This window comes from Fundulus heteroclitus, unplaced genomic scaffold, assembly GCF_011125445.2.
Source record: "Fundulus heteroclitus isolate FHET01 unplaced genomic scaffold, MU-UCD_Fhet_4.1 scaffold_76, whole genome shotgun sequence".
Classification (NCBI taxonomy): Eukaryota; Metazoa; Chordata; class Actinopteri; order Cyprinodontiformes; family Fundulidae; genus Fundulus; species Fundulus heteroclitus.
In genome coordinates this window covers 1,213,168-1,232,625 of record NW_023397208.1, presented here as the reverse complement: position 1 = coordinate 1,232,625, position 19,458 = coordinate 1,213,168, and the positions used below count along the sequence as shown (strand labels likewise).

General features: G+C 38.7%; 1 protein-coding gene across 3 annotated transcripts in view; it reads right to left on the bottom strand.

Moving 5' to 3' along the window:
* Nucleotides 1-19,458, bottom strand: part of mdga2a (MAM domain containing glycosylphosphatidylinositol anchor 2a) — a 249,857-nt gene that overhangs the window by 141,036 nt on the left and 89,363 nt on the right. For all 3 annotated transcript variants that reach the window (XM_036134196.1, XM_036134197.1, XM_036134198.1), the window contains exon 3: nucleotides 7,673-7,847. In XM_036134196.1, the coding sequence (XP_035990089.1) occupies nucleotides 7,673-7,847 (175 nt within the window). The remainder of the gene's footprint in view (nucleotides 1-7,672; nucleotides 7,848-19,458) is intronic.

The window sequence follows — 19,458 nt, the reverse complement described above, 5'->3', positions numbered from 1 at the left end:
CCCCCCCCCCCCATCCGACCAAAGAAATAACATTTGATCGGAGTCTGTGCCTTAAGAAATACACACTGTCATACTGTACAGCATGCACATTCATATCCTCAGGCTTCTGCATCAACAGCGCGAGAGAACGAGCTCTGCAAGTCCCTCTTCTGATAACGGGGCAAAATCGGCCTATTGTCTCGTTTTAATCCGTTTGAAGGAGGGTAGCTAGAAATAAGAGCGAAGAGTAAAGATGTGTGTGGAACAATCGGTGGAAATTGTGTCACCATCTGCTTGGTTTTCAAGATAAAAATTGTGCCTATTTTGTTTTTACTACTCTGCAGTCGCTGAGAAAGTGTTTCCACAGGACACAACATCAATATCATCCACCCGATATTAGCATATAGACAAACACGACCGGATGTTTCTTTTTGGAGGTTAATGCAAAAGTCAGACGAGGCTGTATATCTTTGTCTTCTTTTCTCCATCGCAACCCATTTGTTCTCTATTTAGTTCAACTGCTGAGGTTGTTCAAAGCATTTTAAAGGGAGTTCTAAAGTGGTCCTTTGTCAAAGCCTGCGTGGTAAACGCTGACCTGGTTTCAGCAGGTTTACGGCGCAGCAATTTGTTTTCCATTTGACCACAAGCTGAAAACATTTTGTTCTCCGCTTTCGGAGGTAATTTGACAACCCTAGGCATAAGTCGAACAGTAGTGGCCTATTTTTTTTTTCCTCTTTAAAAAACACAGCATTTTCTGTATTGATTATTGAGTCCAAAGGCTACCAAGGAGTATGATTGATTTCAGAAATCACACATCAACATATTTAAGATTGGCAACATCTGAGCAAGTAAATGTTTGAAGCTTTTGCTTTTACTTCTTTCTAAAATAAATTTGTTGTTTATACTGTTTATTAGCTAATGCCTATCATGCCTTATTTTGAAACGTATAATCCGTCAGTCTAGAGTGAACCACAATGATTTAGCTTCCAAAAACATCTTTTTTTTATTTTCCAGGTCACTTCTGTGGATGCTTTCTCCTCTGGCAAAATCTCTCTTAGATATATTGTGCTCTGTGTCGGTCAATGAATTCTCTGAGCCTGCAATAAGGAGCCCCGGCAGAACTCTTAAGCCCACCTCGATCGCTCACTCAATGAAACATTAGATGCTGCAGCAAAATTAATGCAGCTGAAATTAAATGAGAACACTGAAAAGGTTTCCCTATAGAAGACAAAGAGGAGAGTTTCTTAAGCCTCACATCGATCTGTGTAGGAGTTGGGCAACGTGCTTTATTAACTTTGCAGAGGACCTTCCCCACAGACCTAAGTGTGGACAAACACAACTGAGGTGTCAGCAGGTATAAAATGTGCTTAGATGGACTTTTGAGCTTTGTAAATACGTTACCTTTGAGCTTGCTGTATAGCTAAAATCAGCCCTCCAGGCCTGGGAGGATAACTTATTTTCATTAATTATACCTTTTAGAGGATGGCGAACAGAAAACCTTTCCTTTTTTTTTATCAATACAATACATAATTATATAGACCTACAAAAAGGCATTACACAATTATCTGCAAATTGAATAAAAAACCTCTCTGTAGACAATTGATATCAGAGCTAATTGGATCAATTAGTCAATAGAGTCTGCATGTGCAGCTCTACGTATAACTACAGCTGTTCAGGGAAGGCCTCAGTGGTTTGCTGGAGAACATCAGTGAGTAAGCACCGACATGAAGACCAAGGAATACATGAAATAGGTCAAAAATGAAGTTGGGAAGATGGGTAAAATAAGGTTAGATAATAAATCAACACCCAAAGTTGGAACTTCTTAATCTCTCACCCTAAAATAGAAAGATAATGGCACAACTACATTCGTACAAAGACATAGAGCTCTTCCCCTTAACAGGCTAAGCAAGGAGATATTTAAAGTATTATAACTCTTGAAGAGCCATTGTATCCGCAGCACACGACATAATATTTGTCAACTAGACAACTATTAGTTGTATAGTCCACAAACTTTGCCTTTATGTGGTACAGACAAGCCGTTGCTGAAAGAACGTCAGAAGACGTACCATTCAAAGTTTGCTGACTCCCATGTTCGGGAAACAAACATGTTGAAGGAGGGTACTCTAGTGAAATGTGATCATGTGTGATGGAAAACTAAAACTTAACATCACCCTGAACACAACATCACCACCTTAAAAAAATGGAAGTTCCAGTATCCTGATGTGGAGATGTTCATTCTTCAGCAGGGACAGAGAAACTGTTCAAAGCTGAAGGGGGTAGATGGAGCTAAATACAAGGCAGTCCTGCAAGAAAACTTGTTAGAGAACGCAAAAGACATTGACGCAAACATTTACCTTTTATTAGGACAAAGACACCAAACCGACAGCCAGGGCCACAAAGGAGTAGCTTAAATAGAACTATTTGCACACGTATGAAAGGTCCATGAAGTCAAAGCCAAGACCACAATCAAACTGAAAATATTTTGCAAGACTTAAAAAATAATATTCACAATAAAAACACATAGAATCTGAATGACCTTGAGCTTTTTTTTTTCAAAGAAGAATCAGCTAAACATGTCAGTCTCCTGTGTAAATGTGCAAAAATTATAGAAATATACCACATAATATTTGCAGGGATTATTTCAACCAAATGAGGTTCCATAAAATGATTATACTGATTATGCTATCATCCTATTCAAATTTCCATTCAGGAACTATTTTCATGAATTAAACTAGTGTCTTCTACTTTAGAATTATGCACTACTTTATGTTGGTCTATCACATAAATTGTCAGTATACAATGTTGTGATTGCAACATGAGAAAATGGAAAAAAAAATAGGTGTATGAATACTTTTACAAGGCATTTACCATAAAGTTAATTCAGTCTATAAAACTCACAAAGAGAGAAAAGCAATTAGAAGAATTTATTGATACAATAATTTAAACTTTGGCGCTCAGACCTCGGCAGGAAACATGAATGCTGATTTATACTTTAATGTACATAAGCAGATGTATGAGAACAGAGATATTTCCCCCAGGCCTGAAACTGATGGTGGAGTTGAGATAGATAAATTTGGTTAATCCATAGAGGCTGGTTTGCAAGGTGATTTACTTGAGCTAAATGGCCAACTTGGAAAACAAAGTTTTGCATGAACTGTCCATGATGAGCAAGCATGAAGCGACTGTGGAGAGGAAAAACTCCCCTTTGGGAAGAAACCTCTGGCAGAACCAGGCTCAACATGGCGGTCTTCTGCCGGACCGTTTTAGAGAGTGACATGGAATTCCATGAGAGTCCAGGAGGAACTACACTCTGGTAGGGGCGAGGTTGAAGGAGCATTGAGGAAAAGCCAGATGGAGCTTGCTACGATGGTGGAGAAGGGGATGGAGGTAGGATGAAATGGTCGTCTGAATCGAAATCCGACATAGTGCAGCTATTCTTGCGCTTGCTGAAAAGCAGGCTGAGAGATGATTTGGAGTAGCTTTTAAGGTGAACGCTGTATGATGATTGGGCTTCGTGGAGGTGTGGCTCAAAGAGGATTGGCTGCATCGAAGGCGGACCAGCCTCCGATTGGATGGAAGTGAGCAAGAGTTTATTCTGTTGAATTTCCGCCTTTAGCTTCATTTGTATTGTATGGGGAGCTCCTGCCTTTATACCACAGGGAAGAGGCTAAAAGTGCACATTTGATCTTATTAAAACTCAAAGAATAATAAAAGAACAACATTCTGGTGCTTTGGCAAAACATAAAGAAAATAATTGATTCCAGGAAGGAGGAGCAAACAAAATTCTCTCAAGAGGAAATGGTAAAATTAAATCGGTAGCAGCATCCCCTCAGCTTTAAGCTTCTTAATGTAAAACACAGTGGCACCCTGTGCTCGAATAGGGACCGTATCTCCCTTCTGCAGAGAAAATTTAACAGTCTGACTTTCCAACTAGTCTTACTTTGAGAAATAAAACAAAAGTGCACAAACCTTAGCCATGCAATGTATAGCTAAAAAACAGAAAAAAAAACAAAAACAAAAAAAAAAACAGAAAGCATGATGACAGGTATTGCTGATAAGAGATCCAGCACCACAATGCCAGTTTTTGAGCTAATTAAAATTTGGAGTTGCAACGCACTAAAAATAGCATGTGCTGCAGAGGTCCATCAATTTAATTCTCCTTCGGGGGACAGCTGTAACATTGCTTTGTGGGAATACTGTTTTTCTGCTGGATGGGCAACATAACACAATTCAAGTGCAGTACATATTACTTTTATATTATAGGGGAAGTGATATTGAATTTTACAATGTTAAATATATGGATGTAATATTCTTCCATTTTAAATGCAAACAGAACATTTTTTTAACCTGACATTGATCTCTCTATATAATAAGGCTCTTCTTTATTGCATTCATTCTTTGCTTACAGATAACGTTAATCTCCACTACTAATGATAAGAAAAAAAAAATCTATAATTCAGTTTTATTGCTCCAATGTCTATGTGCATATTAAATATGAAAACATTATCATAAACAAACATATAGAGACAATAGAGGCATATAACACAATGGAGATTTGGCATCCGGCTAACAGGCATAATGAGTTTGTCAATTACAGCACAAAAACTACAAATGCTGGTGATGAGTCTCCCTTAGAAACCATTGTTTATGTCCCACAGATGGTCCATTATGAGGGATGGCTTCATTTTCCTGTTTGTTCTTCATGCAGGCTCCTTAGTATAGCCAAGGTGAAATGGTGCACAGAAAGGACAAGGTGTTGACTGTCGGCTGCTGAGACGCTTTTAGCCCCAATCTCCTGGACCACCAGGGCCATCCACAAAATTCTCTAAACAAGTTTCAATTCCACCACCTCTGCCCGGGTGTCAGTCCAAATAAACCAGTACAGAAAAGTGACTTGAACATGGCGGTGTGGGATAAGACAGGAATGAGGAGAGCCAGTAGAGAGGGGAACCAGATGGGTGAAAATGGTATACTGTTTTCATGAAGAAAAGAAATTCTGGGAAACTGGACCCTACATTGTGTGATAGTGTCTCCATTTAAAAAAACAGAGTCTAATTTATGTCTCTGCATGCTTACAAAGACGGCTGCCATTCTTTGCAGCTTTGGCCCCTGACAGCATGAGCAGAGGCCGCTTCCTTGTGGACAAGCTTGCAGTTCATTAACAACGGCAGAGGTTAGAAAACTCCCAGAGCCTTCAAAACAAACACTGAGGACCAAGCAGGGATCAAGAACTCCAGTGACTCTACTAATTATGATGGTGGTTGGAAAAGACTGGTGCTGAGTTCAACTTTCAAGGCATTCCAAGGTTTTAAAAAGCTACTATTTCAAAACTGTAACAACTTTCATTCATAGTAGGGTTAAAATTCCTTTTAATCAGATGCCAGAGAAAGCGCTGAAGCAGAGATTTTTTTTTCAGCTTTATGAAACGCAGCACTGCATCTTCCCCATCTGTTGCTTGCGCACTGCCAGTCAGCTGGTTTAAAGAAATTTATTAAAGCTTTGTTTCCTCACAAGCTTTTATAGCTGTGTTACTCTTCAAGAGTAAACTGGCAAAAAGGTATAATTAATGCACTAAGGATCTGCAGATACTGTCTCTTTATTGTGATTTGATTTCCTGAAATAGGGAGCAGAATTATGATTTGTGGTGAAGATAATGTATACTAATTGATGTTAGCAAAGCCAACCCAAGTGCATTGTTGGGATTGTTACTTGCGTTAGTTCGATTGAAGCATTGTTGCATATCAGTATATTTGAAAATGTGATTAAATGCACTTACTTTGTGTTGTTTAGCAATAAAAATCAAACATCTTAATGTAACTGGTATCCTAAAGTAGCCTCTTTCTTAATGGATATGCTTTTTTTGAGCACTACTTGTGTTTGTAGGACTTTGAATCTGTGACATGCAGTCACAGCCTTACAACCAATTACCCAAAATAATAATAATAATAATAATAATAATAATAATAATAATGACAATAAAGCATTATATTAAAATGACGTCCTTTTACCCACAGTTACCACTACATTAGAATCTCTTAGTGGCCCATGTTTGTTTGGCCAAAACTGTTTTTTAAGCAAACATTAGCTCAATCTAAAGAAAAGAAAGTAAAGAATTAAATTTCACTATTTAACATAAACATACCACGCAGACTTTCAAATGAATACAAAGCCAACTGTAAATTACACAATAAGTGAACAATTTTTGTTCCGCTACCTCTTCCTGTCCTCTATCACTAACAGTTTGGCAACAAATTAAGCACTGAGGTTGCATCGAAGAGACATGATTATTTTCCAAGTAGTTTGGTATGAAAAACAAAACAAGAATCTCTGCAGAGGAAGAGAAGCAGCAGTGAAAGATCCTGGAGGAAGCTCTGATATATTACAATAGTGAAGCATGTGATTTAAACAAAGATCTTAGTATAATTTCTTCAAGCAGACACAATTCATATATCCTCAGAGTCTTCATTTTATTGCAGATAATCATAGCACACCTACATATTTCTTTGTGTGTATGAACGCTCAGGTTTGGCTGTGTCTGCACAAACAGCCATAAAACACAGGTCAGTCTGAGATGAGGTGACCACTTTCGTGTCTCCACTACCGAGGTAAAATACTTGAATGGATGCCAGATCAATAAAGCAATAAGTATAAATTACTGCTTTGTTTGGCAAATGCTTATAGAACTTCCTGGTTTTCCAGACAAATAAAAAATGGAGAGGCCGAAGTTACTGGCAGGGTTTTAATTAGCATTCTAAGAAGAGCAAAAGGGTAATTCTTAATTGGCTAAATGTGCTGCCATAAGGCTCTTTATTGGGTGTAACAATCTTAGACATGAAATTAGGCAAGAGCAGAATGGCATAGCAACTGGATGCGAGCATTTTAGTTACTGCCTTATACAGGGTTCCTACAGCATGAGGGAAGTTAAATTCAAGACTTTTTAAGACTTTTTAATGCCACTTGAAATAAAAAGTTAAGACCAACTTCACGATAAACAAGATAAACCTCGTTGCGACAACTTCACCCAAATGTTTATTTTAACATAAACTATTACTTTGTGGCCCAGTAGACATGTTTAAAATTTCGAAAAACATTCCATATAGGAATAAAGCTAAAAAAACACACAAATTACAGATATATTTTTAACAACTACTGAACTGAATGCACAAACTTTGTTTTGTTCCCTACTAAAATAAACTATAAATCAGTATTAAAAACCACAACATAACCAGTGCCAACTCTTTTTCACAGCTATGGTCCCGCCGCAACAGTTTTTATTGGTTCCGCTATTGGGACAGAACCAATAATAGTTACATTGAGCCGTTCGGTAAATTAAAAATATATATAATTGTGTCAATTATTTTACTGTCTGGTAAGGATTACAAAAACTAAATCCTATATATGACCTGGTAACAATTTTAAGACCTAAGAAAGACTGATTTAAGACATTTTAATGCCAATTAAGTCCTTAGTTTTATATTACAGAATTCAATGCCTTTTAAGACTTTTTAAGGATCCGCGGGAACCCTGCTTATATGACTGTCTTTGGAATTCTGGACAAAGAGCAAAACATTTGACAAAAATCCACAGCAAGAAACATGTTGCATACTTAAGAAGAGGTGACCCAAAACATTTTGCAGTTTAAGAGAAAAGGATACAAAGCACAAAAGTAGAGAACAAAAATATCTGAACTTACAATAAACGTCCACTCGGATGGACTTGATAGCTGGGGAACCAAGGCCGTTCTCAGCCTTGCAGTAATAGCGTCCCCCCTGGTTTCTCAGGATCTTCGCAATGTGCAAAGTGTCATTGAACACACTGGAGTCCTGGAAGCGATCTGACACACTGCCAGCTGTCTTTGTCCATCGAATCTGAGAGGGAGAAAAGCAAGCACCAACAATTTTCAGAACATATTTCAAGTTCTAATATTCTGATACGTAGGGTTAGTAGTGCACCAAGTACACCAACATTGTTTCATTTCTAGCAAGAGATCTTTTGGAATTGTATTGTGATGTAAGCAGGATTAATTTGCTACGCTTGTCTAACAATGTTTGTTTCACAAGACATCTCCAAAGTGTAAACATTATTGTAAAAATGCTAGGTGAGATGTGAACAAATGAAACCTTAAAAATTATTTAAGAAAAAGTTATCCAGTTTTGTTTGTCACATATATTGCATTATCTTTTAATAGTCAAGTTCATTATGTAGTTTATCCATTATTTGCAGAGAGGCTACAAAGGATTATAAGGACCTCATTATACAAAGGTATCAGTCAAAAGAAGATAATTCACATTATATAAAGACCAGTAACCTTGCCGGTAAGCTGAATTATCGTGGTATTTGAGCATTCACAAGCATCTATCTTGTACTGCTTCAACCGTTTGTGAATCAAAAGCGGTTTGGGTTACGTTGCAAGATTATGGTTTAAGGCAGGACATTCCCCGGTGACGAAAGCAATATCTGCTGAGCCAACAGCTGAACCAACATAAACATGATAGCACAGGAGGACGCGTGTGTAGCAGCTGCTGTTTTGTCAGAATCCACAATTTCATCTTTGCAAGAAGTGCCGTGACCAGGGTAACTTGTTGTGGTTTCTTTATGATACTGTGACTGGCTAAAACCAACGATTGACAGGCAGGCACTAGGTCTCGCTTCGTCCAATGATCTCGGAGAGTTCTGCTGCATGTCCCTCCTTTAACCAAACAGATTTGATGGGAGCAGTCCCAGACTGATGACGTGCAGAACGGGGAAAGTGCTACACGTTATCAATTTGGCTGGCCAGGCTAAAAGATTAGGTGTCTTAATGGTACACAAGTACATTGTTGGTACCTCAGTTTTAAGGTCAAGGTTTGGTATGTTTGGTTTGTGGGAAACATATATTTTGCTTTATTTAACAGAGGACAAAGATTTTTCTCACAACAATTTGATTTTATCAACATTTTCTAGCATTTTCAGAAAGCGCCCTGAATAGAATTGAATTGTGATTTAGGCCCTCCTTACACGTTTTCTGATGAAAATGGAAAGTTTGTTTGAGTTTGTAACTACTGTTCATTTACAGCAGAATGGCAAACCGTTTTCTCTCAAAATAGCACAATTTGAAAACTGGTTCCAGAAAGTAATGATTAGAAAACTGTAGTCTCTGTTGTCATGTAAACAAGAAAATTGTATTTTTCTTTCCAGGAATTGCTGGCTCACTATGACATAAATCAGTAGATATTAATGCACACATACAACGTAGCGGCTGCATACAAATTTAAAAAAACACAGAAGAAAATATCAACAACAGTGGAGTGCTGTTTGTGCTGCTGACTCTTCTGAATATAACCACGGCTCTCCAACACAGAGCTCATAAGCAAGAGTCAAACCTCAACGTCTGTCCATTGGAAAACTTTATTCTCTGCCATTATGAGATAGCCTGGCCAAAGTGGCTGAAGAAGTCAGTAGGCAGATGGTGTCCAGTGTATCAGGTGGTTTATTTACATTAAAAATAGTGAAAAAGCATTTACAAAAATCCAAAAAATAACTCAGAGGTTAACATGGCTCAACAGATCATAGCTGAACTTGAAACAAAGTAAATTAATGTGAAGTGCACTCAGCTACACTGACTTGTTTCTCTCCTCCCTCCTTAAATACTCTGGTTTTCTGGCAGACAAAATGGCCTCCAATGGACTCTTCCATAAACAGGAGCCCCTAAACAGTTTCCTCTTGAAATCTCTAATGTTGCTTTCAATCCGCTGTAACATCTTTTTGAGTAGGACCATAACATTGTAAAATTAAATCCACACAGAATGATTCTATACAATGCCTAAACTTGACTATATAAAATTTAAAAAAGCTGTCCTTTCTCCCTCTCCACCTGGTCCTTTCCTTTGACATCAGCTCTAAACAGGAAGCTATAATTACAGGAAGTGAGGCAACACTTATTAAGGTAAGTTCACCAAAATAAAATGCGCAAGTTAAATGAACAATAAATATAATCTGGGATTGTGAATTGACTTAAACCAAGATGTTATAGTAAATTATCTGTAAAAATGCAAAACATAAACAAACCTGGGATTGTATATGCTTGCAGGCTACAGAATAAATAATATATGGCTAAGTTACATCAAGCAAACACGAATGTTACCTGAAAAAATATAAACTGAGGCAAATGGTGTTCTCACCCACTTTGTCACAGCCATCTTAAACATTTATTAGTTGTGGCAGCTTCCAGACAGAAAGTTTTCATTCTCAGGCAAAAAAAAAAAAAAAAAAAAAAAAAAAACGCACCAACTAGTGGTGCGAGGATAGAATTGCATCCTTTTTACATCTCTGTTGTCGCCATATGAATGGAGATTGTAATTAGAACGTTGTCTTGTAAATGTGTTAACAGGAACGGGAAAGCAAATCCCATTTTCAATGGATCATTGTTGCGTAAAGAAGGCCATAGTTTGAGTTTGTCAAATAACAATATCATTGCACAATAATAAAACCACTTGAAAATGATCAGTGTTGTTCAAAAATGTCTGTTGTCAGTTTTAAAACAACACTGTATTAATGTTGTATATGTGTGCTGAAATGAAAGGTACAAATGTACAGTTACAGCTTATAGATGTTAATATGCAACATTTGAGGTAACTGGCCGCACATGTGAATTTAATATAAGGCAGCACCACAGTGCGACGTGATGTTAATGTTAGTTTTACATGTTTTCTGTTTTGTCGGTCTTGATTTATATCATGTTTTGTTATGTTCTTCTTCTTAATGAAGTTATCCTGAAGAAATGGGCTTATACTTCCTCATAATTTACCTCACAACACACTACCATGTGGTTCTAGTTGATCAAGTGCAGTCTAAATTTACAGAAAAAGTGGTTCTACCACTTTCTGAAGTTGGCACTCGACTTAGAAACCGCACCATTTTTAATAAATAGTGCAGTACACTGAGTTCCTAATGTTTCTTCCAAACAGAGAGTTGTATGCTGTTTGATTTTTTTTAACTCTTTGAAAATCAATGTTTCATAAATCTCACTAAATAGTTTGAATTTAAAAGTACTCCATTTTGCATGTGTGCATTCTCTCCGGATACTCTAGCTCCCCCTTACACAGTGCAAAAACATGACTGTTAGGTTAGGTTAAATGGTCTCTCTCATTCTCAATAGGAATGAGTGTGAGTTGTTGGTTGTTTGCCCTGTGTGCCTTTATTGTGCTCTCTGATAGGCTGGTGAGCTATCCAGGGTGGGCCCCACCACTTTGGCCATCCAAAGCATGGTAACCTTGCTAGCACTACACTGGTCTTACAATTTGGCTTCTAATTGGAATAAACAAGCAAGCGCTTTGATATTAACTCAGCGGACAGTGCAGGGTTGACAGCTATGGATCCTCTTCTAATATTTTCCACTGTCTTCTGTTTCACACCAGATATACCTCAGCATGGCCTTTTCAACATGAGTACCTCTCACTAACTGATGGGACCCAGTTAGCTCATGGCATTGAGGTGTAATGAAAGGTGAACCTGTGTTACTCTCCAACATGAGGTTGTAATTGACTCTCAATCATCTCCTTCTCCTGTCCTCATTAAAGCTTACAGCATGAGCAGGTTCTGTGACAACTCTGGCCTGGGGGCCAATACAGCGAAAACCAACGAGCATAGAGCTATGCTCGATCCCCCGCATAAAGTAAGGCACAGATGGACTGGCTTCGCCTGCAGAGCCCCACATTTCTCTGTCTAGGCGAGGGAAGATCTGAATTAGAATCCAATATCTCCACACTGTATGGTGATAGCATCATCATGGATGCTGATAACATCCTATTTTACAGAGATAGCATCAAATGGAACAGGGATATCATAGCAAGCAGAGATGGGGATTTTGGTCCTATCAGAGAGATTACTGCTCTGTTGTACTTGCTGTTGGTGGGTTGGAGTGCGGGCGGAGGTGTTTTTTTAACCATGGCAGCTCCGTCCTGAGGTTATGACGGTTTTAACTTTGCTTATTTTTCGATCAGATAGGAAAGAGGAAATGAAAGGGTGGGTGGCCCAAAAAAAAAAAAAAAAAAACGATACTGGCACCCTCCTTTTGAAAGCTTGAGGAAAGAGGATGACGAGTAGAGGAATGTACACACATTGCTGTTTTATCACAGCAGTTTTTGATTCCCTGATGTTCTCGGAGGGTTATTGTTTGGACCAGTTAAAATAAATTGGGTCCAACAAAATTCAAATGTATTTGTCTTATCGTATTCATACAAAAAAAGAGCTGTGCCCAGTCTGCTCTGCTTATTCACTTTTTCAAGTGTTCACATGGACAAATAAATTGATGACAGGTGAAATGAATCTCTAACTAATGACACTGGCTAGAGGGTCGGGTGTATAATTCTACGTTGGCTAGTATCTACCAACAGGAAAGAACAGTGATAAACATGCTAGAGTGTCATGGCTCATTGATGCACATGAGGAACAAAAACTGGTCATGTATGGGGCTGCATAGCCTTAGACCAGTTAGGTTGTTGGTACTAGTCATAATGTTACACCTGACCAGTATACTCTTATAGGTGTAAAATAAATTCACTCTTTCATATGAGACACTAAGAGACAGCCCTTCATGGAAAAACCCAAAGTCAGCAACTAACCAACGTTGAAACGCCCCTGATGGAGAATTTGCGGCCTTATTAAAGCAGTTAGGGACATCATGAGTTCAGCAGAAAAGGCCTAAATAAGTTACGAGCATAAATTAGATGGAGGAATGGCTTGAAATTCTGTGTCACTCTTCTACAGTGTGCTGGATTCATTCATGCAAACACAAAGCAAGCCTTTTTTGTGTTGATCTCAGCAGAATTCTGTATTCCCTAAGCTTATAGCCTCAGTCGTCTCCTTTGCCTTTTGTGCAAAGAGCTTTGAGTTTTAGGAAAACGGTGTATCAATAAGTGCATTGTTAGAGTGACGCTAAGAAGTGCGTATTCAAACAAGGCTTTATATTCTTAGAAAAAGAGAGCGACCCTGTTTGTTCACAGGGACAGTAGACCACATTATCGGATGAGCTTTCAGCTCTCCCTGCACCCCGAGGCAATTTTTATGCCTTCACTCCTCTGACTTTTTACATCTAAGCACCTCAGGCCACAGGGGGAGTCTTGAAGTGTGGCTGGTGAGAACAGTTTGACCCTCTCCAGTCTCCTTAGTGAAATGCAAATACTCTTGATCGGGGAAGTGCTAGCAGATTTGAGCATTATGATAATTGCTACTCCTGACACTAAAAGCCTTGCTACATTTATTTTTCTTTTTGGCTTCTTCTGCTGCTCAGTTCATATTATGCAGCTGCAATTACATTCTTATGAATAAGTCAAGCTGCCAATGATGCACCACCCTGCAACTGCTCTATTGTAGAAATAAACCTCTGCGTGGAGATTGTTCCTATATATTATTGCTTGAAATTTCAAAAAGAGGGCGCCTTGCTGTTTATGAAAAAGAAAGAAGAAAAACGTGCCTGGTATATTTAAGAAGAAAAAAAAAGACAGAAAGATCTGGCATAGTTTAAGGCAGAAAAGCAAAAGCAGCAAATCCCTTTTAAATGAGACACCCAAATTGATGGCTCAACATTTGCTTACATGGACAGCAGAGACTTGTCTAGCTATGTATCCAACTGAAAATCCCAGCAGTCTTTGAGACCACACATGCTGCGAAGCCGCAGCAAGCAGTAATTAAAATGCGGCCAGTATCTGTTGTTATGCCGGGATCATATGCTGGAGCACGCGTCCTCGGTGAAGCTCCCGTAACGCCTGCTGTGACGTTTCCCTCTCTCCAACTACGGACTGGCTTCTAATTGCTTGCCATCTTTTTCCTTTTAGGCGCCATTGGTGGTCTGTGCCTTCTCGGTGGTGCAGACAAGTGTGGCTGAGCATGACAATCAAGTGATCAAAAGAACCAACAAGAGGTTCAGATTCTGAACTGTGAGCACATTTTCTCCCCAGGTCTATATCAGGAACTCCTGCGCCTCATGACAATGGGATGATCAAATCAAACGAGGCAAACGATCGATGCTTTGATGGCAGAATGAGGAACAAAAAAAGAAGCTGAATATTGAATTAAATACTGTAAGACGTTGATTAATTTACTATGGCGTCCATGCCAATCAACGAGAAAGCACCATCTGCTGGACGCACCAGCGCTGTGGGTAAATGTTATGTTATGTAGCTCCAAAACAAAGCAGATCCCAATTGCTGTGTATTAAGCAAAATGTCACGGGGCCTGAGGTCAGCTTATTTGTACTTGCTGACCCATGGAGGTTTGAGTTGAATCTGGTGGGCGAATAATTGAAACAAAGAAAAAAAAAAAGAGAGAGTGTTTGCAATGTGGTGTTGGAGCCTGGTACTCAAACAAAGTAGTGTGGACATAATGGACGCTGGCCAAGGCAGAGGAGACAGGGGCAGATGGCTTTATCATCAGGGACTCTTTGATGTCTGTTCATAGCATCAAAGACAATGAATAAATCTAGGAGAAGAGTGACCATAAAAGCATGAACTGATAAAGCTGTCCCCATTTGGTTTTCTAATACAGAGTCACAGAAGGTGAAACGGTAATACAGAAAATGTCACGCTCAATGGATTAGTGTTTTTTGTTCACTTTCCTTCAGTCAGAGGTTTGTTATTTAGCTTTGTGTATGTCTTTATTTTGGACCTTGAATTGTTTCATATATTAGTCAAACGTGCATTTCTGTAGGAAAAACATATTTCTCTGCATTCAGTTGAGTTTGGCTCCTCATCTTTTTGTCCAACTGGTTTTTGTGTGCGCCATAAGTGTAATGAGTTGTTACTCTTGATCGTTTTCCTTTTTCTATGCTCAACTCGCCGGATGCACAGGTTGTTTTGGCAGCTCTGTTTCCTAAGAGCACTCACCCAGCAACACTCCGCCCGTCACACATTCGTATATCGACCTGTCGTTTCAAGAATGGAAGAAAAAAAAAACATCACCTTTTCAAGTATATAACACTGTAGCGTATGCAATGTTCCCCAAGAACTTTGGCCTTGGGAATGGGGGTTGGGAGGTTTGTGGGTGGGTGAAAAGGTGATTGGTCTATGAAAGGAAACACTACTAGGGGAATTTTTTTTAAATGTTCTTTATTCATGTGCTATGTGCTGCATTTTGTGTATTTAAATATCTCTATTTCTTTATCTTTCTCATCTCTCTTCAACTTCCTCTTATTTTTCCATCTCTCTGTTGCTCTGTCTCTTTTTTATTGGTTTCTGTCACTCTCCGTCTTTCAATCTTTATCAACTGTGTCTTCTTCTCTCTCTGTATCCAACTATCATGTATGTGTTTACTTACCAAGCTCACTCTGATACAGCCAGGGGGAGGATTGCCGCTCCGACAGCCAAGCTGGCTCTAAACCTTTCATTCAGTGATGACTGGATATTTGCTGTGTGTCAGGGCAGTCAATGAAGCATTTGGGCTATTTTCTATACTTGTACCAGGATTAGGAGAGTCACTCATGCTGCTTCTCATATGAGAGTAAGGCTACGTTCTCACTGCAGGTGTTAATGCTCAATTCTCATTTTTTTTCTAAAATCAGAATTTTTTCCCCATTACTTTTAAAATGCTGCGTATATCTGACTCCAGTGTGAACTGTTTGCGACTTGAAGCTTACTCACATACACAAAAGAACATTATTAATGACATAAGGCAGCCCGCTTTGGTCCAGAAAACATGGAAGAAATAGTTATTTATAATAAAGTATCCAACGGAAGCCATTTATTGTGTCAGCTGGTGCTGAGGGGGCAATAAAAAGAAAGTACAAAGCTTTGGCTTAACAGAGGCCTGTTTGGCTGAGATGCAGCCGGGACCGGTGGAGCAGGGATTTAAACAACTTCACAGAGACTGAGTTCATTCATAACTTTAGGAAGTCCCTGTTGAAATGCGATACAATGAATTACAATGATGATACAGAGAAAGCTGGAAGTAGATGAGTGAGGGACAGAACCCTTGGATAATGGTAGGGGAAATGCTGATCTACAACTTGAAAATTGAAATAAACCAGGAACCTGCAGGAGCATGCTACGGCAAAAGAAAAGGTTTTGTCAGGAGAGAAATGCCGCTCGATCCATCATGATGGAGTGGCATGTGTTAAGGCAAACATGATGGGAAAGTTGCTGAAAGATCATAAAACTGACATTTTGCACCACTGCCATGAAATGAAGGAATACATAATACTGCAGGAATCAGCCATCACCAGTCAGAGTTTGGGCCAGAACATAATATCCTGCATACCAGATGCAGTGCAGATGCAGTATTCCTTTACATGGGGACTGAAGGTAAACAATTAAAATGTAAAAGTGATGACTTTAGCTAACAATGTGTAATGTAAAACAAATGTCTAAATATAGTGCGCATGTAATCACATGAAAAATGTGAATAAAAAGAATATTCTGTTCTTTATCTGTCACCAGTTATCATATTTTCCACGTGACGGCAAATAACACTGGCTTTACAAGCCAAGAGGTTGGGGGTTGGGGGTGGTGGCTGGAGGCATCGGCGCAGGACTAAATCTGGCAGGTTAGGGTAAATGCATCAACAATCACTCTGCACAGACAAATCAAATGTTGGATTCCTTGTGTCGAGCAACTCATGAACCAAAGACAGTGTCAGAGACGTCTTACCTGACACAAGGAGAACTGGACTGCTGCTCAGTGGGCAAAACTCCTCTTTTTGTCAATACAGCCGTTTACTGGGGACTTTTAGACCACCTCATGCTTCCTTCTGCTTACAATCTTTATGGAGAACCTGATTTTATTTTCCAGCAGGACTTAGTATGTGCCCACACTGACAAAGGTGCCAAAAGCTGGTGCAATGACCATGGTGTTCCTGTTCTTGATTGGCCAGCAAACTCCCCTGGCATGAACCCCGTAAAGAATCTCTGGGATATTGTCAGAAGGGAGGTTATAAGAGATCAGACCCAACAAGGCAGATAACCTGAAGGCCACTATTAAAATAACCTGGACTTCCATTACACCTCAACAGAACCGCAGGCTGTTCATCTTCAAGCTATGCCGCATTGATGCAGTAACCCATTCAAAAAGAGGCCCAACCAAATATCAAATGCATCGAATTGAACATACTTTTCTGAAGCCAGACATTTGTGTTTAAAATATCCATTTTTATTAAGCTTATGTAATATTAAAATTTTCTGAGCCACTGAATCTTGGCTTTTCATTATCCGTAAGCCATAATCATTAAAAGTTAAGAAGTAAAGGCATGAAATATTTCACTCTATGTGTAATGAATCTACATAGTATAAGAATTTAACTTTTGGAAAACGTTGACAACATATATTGAACTTCTCCATGATATTCTAATGTTCTGAGAGCTACCTGCAGCCACCTGACTATTTTCTTGGTGCTTGGCTTCTTGTCAGTAATTGTAGATTTGTTAATGACATTATTATTGTTGTAAATATTGAAAACTGTAAGCATTTGATTTTACTATAATTGTTGACAATTAACTGAGATGTTTAAGTACCTAATGAACTGACTATATCCCATTATGTCACATTAACAGGCAATTGCAGTTTTCTCCATACACCTTCAACAAAAGACAGCAAAAGTAAGTTAGAATAGTATTCCATGGGACTGATGTTAACAACAAAGAATGATAAGACATGACGCAAAGCAAAAAATGGGAACTGTGAGTTAAAAGCCCTTTTTCTAAGGACTAAATTAATAGGCACTCTTCTGGGGGTTTTATTGCCATCCTCCAGTCTTGAATATGTCAGGCGCAATATACATATTGCAAACTACCACGGTAGGAACATGTCTGTGCTGCAATATGTCTTAAACGTGTAACTAATCCGTGAATGTTAGCACTTTCTTTCTTGTTTAGTACTGCAAGATTGGAAGGTAGGTCCTTGTTTTTGTCATATCTTACTTTAAAGCCCCTTTCAGATCTTTCACCTCCTGTGATCTATGCAAATTCTTTATGCCTCAGGATCACCTAAGTGGCTCTCAACCAGAATAGGTGGTTGAAGTTGACTGAGCTATATTAAGACTCTGATTCACCCCAGGATGTGGGTTCAAGCCATAAGCATTATGAGCTGTAAGAGTATGACAGGACAGCAAAGCAAGTGATGTAGTAATACAATACAACGCTAAGACAGCAGGAGGGGCACAGGCTGAAGGTGCAAACAGACCAGTGAGTCAGGATGATTCCTTAGAGTCTGAAGAATGTGAGAAACACAATGATCTGCAGATTATGATGCAGACAAAAACATGTTTAGGATGGTGCACAGCAATCTTTCTTCCATTTAAAGCACTGAATGCACACAGTGAATAGGTGAAATTCACCCTCAGACACACACACACACACACACACATATACACACACACACATATATAAATAAATAAATACATATATATATATATATATATATATATATATATATATATATATATATATATATATATATATATATATATATAAAAAAAGCATATTGCTCAGGCTAATGCTGAAAGTTGTAAGCCTGCCCATTTGATTCTGTGAACACAGCTTCCTGCTCTGAAAGCACACACGACCCACAATCTGGCTGAAATGCACTGTGATGATCTGAAAGGGGCTTCAGGTTTAAAACTTTAACCTTCTCAGTTTATTACTCACCTAGTAACTGACGGTTCCCCAAACAAAATCAACAGAGTTATTTTATGTTTTTGCTGTATTTCATTAATACAAGTTTATTATTAGATGTCATGTGATTTATTATTATTATCACATTCTGTACCATCAGAGTTCATGTCTAATTTGAATTTCCTGATATTTAATATTTAACATGACGTAACTTGACTGTCAATTCCTACGGCACTACAGAACTGTTTTTAAGGTGCACTTTTAGTAAGTATTTACTAATCTGATGCTTTCCTTTTAATTTTATCTTCTTGTTTAATTTTCCAGACGCTATTGAATACTCATTAATAGTCATGCTTCTCTTTTCTACAGACACTCATTGAAAAAGAAATGGACAAAATAAGAAAAAGAAATGAACATCGAATGTAGAGATGCTACATCTTTTTTTCTCACAGACATTTTCCCAGTGACACCAATACAATACATTGCTAAGAATTTAAAATAATTGGCCGGTGTTTTTGCCACATGTCAACAGTCTCTTCTTTCTGGCAGCACCTGTTCGCCTCACACCTTGAAATGCCAAGCCAACAAGAAGGCAGGAAAAAGAACATTAGTTGGTTTTCAGATAGTTAAATGGGAAGACAGACATGTGTGTGTGGGTGTATATGTGTGTGGGTGTATATGTGTGTGTGTGTGTGTGTGTGTATTGTATGAATGTAAGGCTTTATTATTAGAAAGCCTGTGTTTTTCCTCCGAGTTGGGTTGGTGGGCGGATGGGCTCAGAGCTGACATTAAAGGCCCTTGTAAAGAGGCTGCTGCCTGGTTGGATACAATCCAGACACTCACAACAGTGGGAAGTCCTGCGGGGGTTCCTCTGTAATTTAGGAAGTGTGCATATTGATAGAG